The sequence below is a fragment of the Papaver somniferum genome, chromosome 5, assembly GCF_003573695.1.
Source record: "Papaver somniferum cultivar HN1 chromosome 5, ASM357369v1, whole genome shotgun sequence".
Classification (NCBI taxonomy): domain Eukaryota; kingdom Viridiplantae; phylum Streptophyta; class Magnoliopsida; order Ranunculales; family Papaveraceae; genus Papaver; species Papaver somniferum.
In genome coordinates, this window is record NC_039362.1 from 216,591,754 (window position 1) to 216,599,175 (window position 7,422).

Below are 7,422 nucleotides of genomic sequence, written 5' to 3' on the forward strand. Positions count from 1 at the left end.
TTCCCCATTTTAACCAGTACTACTATAGTAATATAGAATGAGCCTCTGCAGTTAAAACACAAATTATTTGGTTCATGAAGAGTTACAATCACATGGCCCAGAAGTACCAATTGCAATTTCTTGAAACAAGTTATTGGCATATGAAGTTAAAACAAACACCTTGGTTGTTTGGTTGTGACTACACCATTGACTCGACCAGATTCAGATGTTAGATCCTTTATTTTTCAATTTATTAGATTGATGTCTAATTATAGATTTAATTTCGCTTGTTTTAGGGGTAAAATTATCAAATCATAAGGAGAGCCTATGATTCTAACAAAGCAAGTCCAATTCCCCTTGGAAATAAGAGAGAGAAAGAGAGAAGATTTCCTCCAAGATTCAATGGCCTCATATATTTTAACTATTTTCTCTCTTGTCTTTAGAGGACAAATCTATAACTCTTTTTATTATCAAACTACTATACTATTTTCTTTTATCTAAGACAAATGATCCGTACCTCCATCGATATTGTCGCTATTTAGCCACTGCGGTCATCCGACAGTGTGAGGTTTTTCAACGGACATCGCTGCAGTAATCCTGCAGAAACTTCCCGGATGGTCACCCATCCCTGGATTACTCCCGCCGGAGCACGTCTAACTACAAAGTTTTCTTCCAACTCTGGAGCCAACTGTGCTGAAAATGCCTCAGTGTTAGAAAAGGACAAACCATTACTTATATTCCATTCGACCAATCACTGCCGAATATCGGAGTATTACAACACCACCACCTTAAATTGGAGCTGTTATCGGCTCTGGATAATAAATAAGCACAGATCTCTGACGTTCCCTTGCCCTCATGAGAAACACCTGAACCAACCTCCTCTAGCGTACTTTCCCACACTCGGCAGGTGACCCTTTGTTGGCTATGATACCATTTGTAATGACCCGTCCCTGCACCGCGGTAATCCAGCAGAAACTTCTCGGATGATCACCCATCCCTGGATTACTCCCTCCCGTACGCTCAACTGTAGAGTTTTTTGCCAACTCTGGAGCCAACTGTGTTGAAAAGGCCTCGGTGTTAGGAAAGGACAAACCATTATTTATATTCCATTCGCCGAACCACTATCGAATATCTTGGTATTACAGACGGTCTTTTACTCTACTTAACTACCTCAATCTCGATTTTACCCTAAGATATTATACTTAGGGCCGGTTCGACCAAGTATCTTTTTGAACACGGTCAAGACCCCAATCTCTTTATGGACTTGGGCTTATAAACCATCTTATGAGTTTGTAGAAAGATATAAGAAGGCTTTTGGAAAAAATTTACAGTCGGTTGGATGGAATAGATTATTTTGACACTTTTAGCCCAGTTATTAAAGTCACTATAATAAGCGTAAGACTTACAATTGTGATATCCAGGAAATAGCCTCTAAAACAACTAGATGTATGCAATGCTTTTTTGCATGGATTTCTTAGATGGGATGTTTTATGCACCATCCACAAGGTTTTGTAAATCCTGCAAGACCAGATCATGCCAGTAAACTGAAAAGAAGCTTATACGGCCTCAAACAAGCTCCAAGAGTCTGGTCTGAGAGGTTTTGTGACAATCTAGATCTTCTTATGATCATTCAATGTTAATATATCAACATGAAGATTCAATGGAAGTGTTACTATTATTCGTTGATGGTATTAAACTTGCATGTTCTTCAGATAATCTATCTGCTTCAGTTATAACTTTTTTCATAAGGTTTATCCAATGAATGATTTGAGAACTCTTTGCATTATTTTTTGAGTATTGAAGTTGTTTTTTAATATGAAGCACAGAAGTTAAATCTGACTCAAAATAAGTATACTTTAGACATGATGCAGAAGTTTGATATGATGACTTGTATATCTTCAAAAGTTCCAGTTACTCATGGTCATAGACTGTCTTTCTCAACTGGTCTTCTTTTGACTGAAGCTAAAACATATACGATCATAGTTGGGGGATTTCACTATCTAATAATGACCAGGCCAGACATATGTTTGTTGTGAAATATGTTTCATAATTTATATGCATGCTCCAACAACTGAACACTTACTTCTTTTCAAGAAAATTATAAGATATAAAAGAATTATTGGTTCTGGTACGGACATTTATGCAGGTGATATTTCTTAATTTACAACAAATTCAGATTTTGGTTGGGTAGGGTGTCAAAATACAAGAAGATCAACAACTGGTTTTGTGTTTTTCTGGGGTCTTCAATTGTATCTTGGTCTTCAAAAAAAGAAGCCAACCATCTCTAAATCTTCTATAGAAGTTGAATATAAATCCCTAACTATAATTGTTGTTGAGGTAGTATGGATTTTTATTCTCATAACTGAACTAGTAATAAGCATGACTGAAACTTTTACATTGTTATGTGATAATACTTCTTCTAACACCTTAACCTGCAATTTAGTTTTCCATGCTAGGGCTAAACATTTGGAAATTGATTACCATTTTATATGAGAACTAGTACTCCATCATCCACTAAGCTTGCATATTTATTTACAATGGGACTAACTCATGGGTGCGTTTCTATCTAGCAAGCAAGCTGATACTTTTCAACCATTATTAGTTTGAAGGGGAATCTGAAAATTATAAAGGACAGCGTGTGAAACACGCATACGAATAAAGTGTCACTCAGGTGTTAATCACCTTTTTTTTTCTGTTATTACGGCAGTAACTGTATTGTCTGTTAATAGATACTTTTCCTTTGTGTTTTTATTCTACCTTATAAGGCATTCCTTTTGTAATTTTTTTTTTCAATATATCAATAAAACTTACAGTTACTTCTTCATAATTCTATCAATTAACATATATAAGTGTCATTTAACTGCGGTCCATGTGCTTATCTCGCATAATAACGGCGAAAACTATGATCGGTTCCTTCATTATCTCTAATAACGCTAGAGCTTCGAATAATTATCATTAGCACGGCTGCACATTACATTTACACTAACACAATCTATTTCTCCAACTGTTTGTTCCTCAGAAATATACGTAAATACTCTCTTCTCGTCTTTCCGATACACACGTTAAAGGCTACTCAATACTGCACAAAATGATGACTAATACCACCCTGCAACAAATTAAGTGTGATGTAATGAAATATAATGAAATTGCTCATTTAAACTCGAGTTTCGCAGTACTTGGACTCTGATTATTCATTAGAAAATTGGCTTTGGAAGGGGAAATGAGAATCCATAGAGCTGTCAAGGATCACCAATTAATTATCTTAAATCTGAATCCATAATTCAAATCTCATTGGCTTTGTGCACTCTAGATAAAAAAGTTTAAAACCCCATAAATGCAAAATCTTAATGTTCAAGAGTAGGAAGAATATCTCACAAACAAACAATAAATTTCGGATCACTTTTGAAATCCACCAATATTTGACGTTTCATCCCTTTTAGCCCCCAATTAAAACTTCAAAAATATGCCTTAAGTGTCAAAATACCATTATAAATACGCTCATCATTCCATCTCTTCTTCACTCCCAGAACTCTGCAACACACACACTTTAGTATATTCTTTTTTAGGTCGCAAACATTTTACAGATTTTCTCAATATGTCGTATAACAGGGATACCCGCCACCAACCCACCATGAGTCCTTCGGTAAGTAACATTACTGCATCTCCAAAACTATTTTTGCATGGTATGAATGAATTGTTTACTGAAACTAAATTCTCAAATTTTTCAGCAGTCAATGGGCCTGCTGAATCTTGATCTGGAAGGGTTCCCATCGTTGACGGATGAAGTTTATCCCTTCGAAGTTGACTTGACTTCCTTCGGATCAACTGCTTCACCCCCTTTTCAACCACTGTCTCTGTCATTCCCATCCCTGGAAGCTACCTCTAGCGATCCAACGTTCAATTGGGATTTCAAATTAGCGTCTGAGGGCCTAGATTCTTCCTTCGGAGAATCCTCCCAAAGGGCGATGGATCCACAAACTGCCTGGTTCCCCGATACCCCTACTGATCCTCGTCATCACTGGTTGAATTTTGATGGTGATGGGATCAATCCCTTAGTAAACCAGAGCTCAAGTGCCTCCCCCTATTTTGCACCCGTGTCCCTATCTGAAGGGGTCTGGCCTATTCTTCCTAGTCCTGTTGCTTCCGGACCTGCAAATCATCTAGATTCTCGAGGAAAGCAAAAGGCTGATATTTCCATCCCTTCCCTGGTAGCTACTTCCTCTAGCAATCTATCTTTGAAGCGGGATTTTGCTTCCGCATTTGAGAGCAAAGGTTTTTCCGTCCAAGAACCCGTGGAAAGGGGAATGTATCCTCAAACTGCCTGGTTTCATTCCTTGCTTCCTATGTCTCTATTCTAATAGTCGTGTTATTTTTCTGCAGTCTAATCTCCATGCCATGGGGTCTCATGGTGAAATGATCGACAATGAGACTCAGTCCCGGAAGGACAAGGAACAAAATCATGTTCTCCGCAACCAGATAAAAACACTCCAAGCTTCTTTTGAGGAGGAACGGCGATTGCGAGAAGGTATTTTGTTTCATCATTTTTTGTATTGTTTTAAACCCATCTTTTTCACAGGGTTATGTACTAATGCGTAATCTGACTGCATTTTGTAGCGGCTACTGGTAGGGTAAAAGAATTAGAGAGGAAACTTCGTGCTATTGTGCGAGAGTTGGAGCGAAGGCGTGCTTACATTGATCACTTGGTGGGCAAAAAATGCGCGCTTACAATCCGAAATTAATAGAGTTAATGAGCATTCTTACATATATCACTTGGTGAGCGATATTATGCGCTTGAAATCCGAAATTAGTAGAGTTGATGAACATTCACATGCTCTCGAAATATCACTACCAAGCTTAAACACTTATTAAATGGATCTCATTTTCATGTATGGTTTCTAAAATTGATTTATGGTTCCCGAATTTTGTTATATCATCTATAAGAACACGAACTTCAGGTGTAAGTTCGTGTGGAAAATTTTCAAATTTCATATCATGTATTAGGTTTTGGTGTGGTTTTATATATCATGTGAACCTTATTCGACCATGGTGGTTGTTTTAGCAGTACTATAATTTTGCGATTTTCGGGTATCAGCTTCATTATTTGATAATGTTGATTAGGGTGCGACCATGGTGTTTATTGTAGTGGTGGTGCCAATGCATGAAGACGATCTCTGGTGATTTATTGTCTTTCTTTCTCGGGTTGGTTTTATCGTATGGCTAATGACACCACCCTAGCCCCCAGTTTGAGCTATTCTGTATATTGGGTCGTTGTTTTTGGTACCTTTTGGTGTTTGGGCGTTGCATCTTGTATTTTACCGTTGATGGTTTTGAGTTGCTTGACCCCCTTTTCACAAAAATACCTGCCTGTTTATTAATCAAGAAATTGGTTCCGACCGTCGGAACGAGAGCTGTTAAGGGGGCAACAATTAATCCAAATTTTGAATCCATAATTTAAAATTCACTGCAATTTATGTGCATTCGAAAACAAAATCTTAATGTTGCAAAATAGGAAGAATATTTTACCAACAACCCATTAATATTTTCCAACTGCATCTGGAAGCCAAATTCATTGAACAAAATAATTAGTGTTTCTTTCCTTTTAGCCTCCTATTAAAACTTCAATGACATGCCATAAGTGTCAAAACTCCCCTTTTAAATACACCCAGCATATCATGTGTTCTTCATAGCAACAACACAATTCTAGTTTTGTTATTGGTTTCACATATTTTGCACTGTTCATCCATTTCTATATACCCTATTATTCTCCATGGCGCATAACGAGAATACTCCATTCCAGTTGACTGAGGGCCCTTCTGTAAGTAAAAGTTCATCTCTAAATCTTTTTCTATTATTTTTGCTTCGCAGACTTAATTGTTTCTTGGAACTAAATTCTTGATTTTTCCAGCATTCAAGGCGTCGTCTGTATTCTGATTCTGCAAGAAACCCATCAATGAGGGGCATTCAATTTAATCCCTTAATGGTAAACCCGAGTTCGAGCCGTTCAGCTCTTGTTCCTCCGGTTCCGTTGTCTCAAGGGGAGCGGCATCAACCTATCCTTCCTACCGGTGTTACTTCCCAGCATTCATTAAGTCATTTAGAGCCTTGGCGTGCTTCGTCTAGCAATCCTTCATCTAAGCGGGATTTTTCTTCCGCGTTTGATGGCCTTGATTTTAGTTCTATCTTTAGACAATCGGTGGCAAAGGCCGTAGATGCACAAACTGGATGGTTCCCCGATATCCAATCACCAGAAGACTTCGAGTATCAGTGCGGAGTGGTAATCCTGTTGTCCATACTGTTTCAGAAGTTTTTTTATGTCTTATGTGTTTGATAGTCATGTGTTTGTGCTGCAGTTTTCTCTTGGTGCCAAGTGGGCTTATGATGCAGTGGTTGATAACAATATTCGTGCTACGGAAGCAGAGGATCAGGTATCTGTTCTGCGCTCCCAGTTAGCTGCAATCTTAGCATCTTTAGGGGAGGACCGCAGGAAAGCAGAGCAGCAAGGCTCCCAGTTGGGTACAATCTTAGCATCTTTAGAGGACGACCGCAGAAAAGCAGACCAACAAAGTCGTGCTTTCTTCTCCCGAATAGGCTCAATCCAAGTGTTTTTAGAGAAAGAAATGCGATTGAGGGAGCAAGCTTATCAGGGGCAACAAGGTATTTAATTATTCATTTACTGCGTATTGTTTTGAACCAATTTTTTTCCTTACGGTGGCGCCAGAATTGAATAGTGATCCCACTGCGTCCTGCAGCTGTTTCGGAGAGGGTCAAAGAATTAGAGGGGAAAATGGCTGCTGTTATGCAAGGGCTGGAGCAAAAGCGAGCTGGCATGGACCATATGGTGAATGTTAATACGAGCTTGCATCCCGATATTGCGGCAGGTTTTGAACATCCGCTTGGGGAATAAAGTACAAGTATGGAAGCTTCAAAATATGGATGACGTATACGAAAAATACCTTAAAAAATGATCAGTAAATGAAATCCATTTTATTGTATGGAAGTTTCAGACTATGAATGACACATTTGTCAGAAAGATTACTTAAATAATAATCATTAAATGAAATTTATTATATTGGATGATCTTTAAAAAAAGGAGGTCCTTCTATATTCCCCCGAATATACTAATGATACCCTTTTATCTACATATCCCTATATTTATCTACCTATCCCATCAGATTTATAAAAAAATTGTACCCCAAGCGACGTTCAGAAATAGAAACACAAATCCGTGAAATCGATAAAAATATCGGTTCTTCTTCTTCCTCCCTCTATCTGTAACCGTAAGGGCAAAATCTCGAACCTTAAAATATCAAGTTCTTCTTCTTCTTTCCCCAAGTCTTATGTTCCAACTACTTTCGATTCGTGGATCAATAATTCTCCAATCCCCAAGTCTTATGCTCCAACTACTTTCCATTCTTGGATCAATAATTCTCCAAAACAAGCACA

General features: G+C 38.0%; 1 protein-coding gene across 1 annotated transcript; it reads left to right on the top strand.

The window, feature by feature from the left end:
* The first annotated feature begins 5,743 nt into the window (after window positions 1-5,743).
* On the top strand, window positions 5,744-6,883 carry LOC113280831. Its single transcript, XM_026529410.1, has 4 exons — window positions 5,744-5,794; window positions 5,885-6,253; window positions 6,330-6,633; window positions 6,729-6,883. The coding sequence occupies exons 1-4, from the start codon at window positions 5,747-5,749 to the stop codon at window positions 6,881-6,883; spliced, it is 876 nt and encodes a 291-aa protein (XP_026385195.1). The 5' UTR covers window positions 5,744-5,746.
* Window positions 6,884-7,422: the final 539 nt, after the last annotated feature.

Bases quoted from the DNA above. Each gene is read 5' to 3' on its own strand.
- LOC113280831 (XM_026529410.1), top strand. From the start codon at position 5,747: ATGGCGCATAACGAGAATACTCCATTCCAGTTGACTGAGGGCCCTTCT. The intron at 6,254-6,329 runs GTAATCCTGTTG...TTTGTGCTGCAG, and splicing joins TCGAGTATCAGTGCGGAGTG to TTTTCTCTTGGTGCCAAGTG. The intron at 6,634-6,728 runs GTATTTAATTAT...TGCGTCCTGCAG, and splicing joins AGCTTATCAGGGGCAACAAG to CTGTTTCGGAGAGGGTCAAA.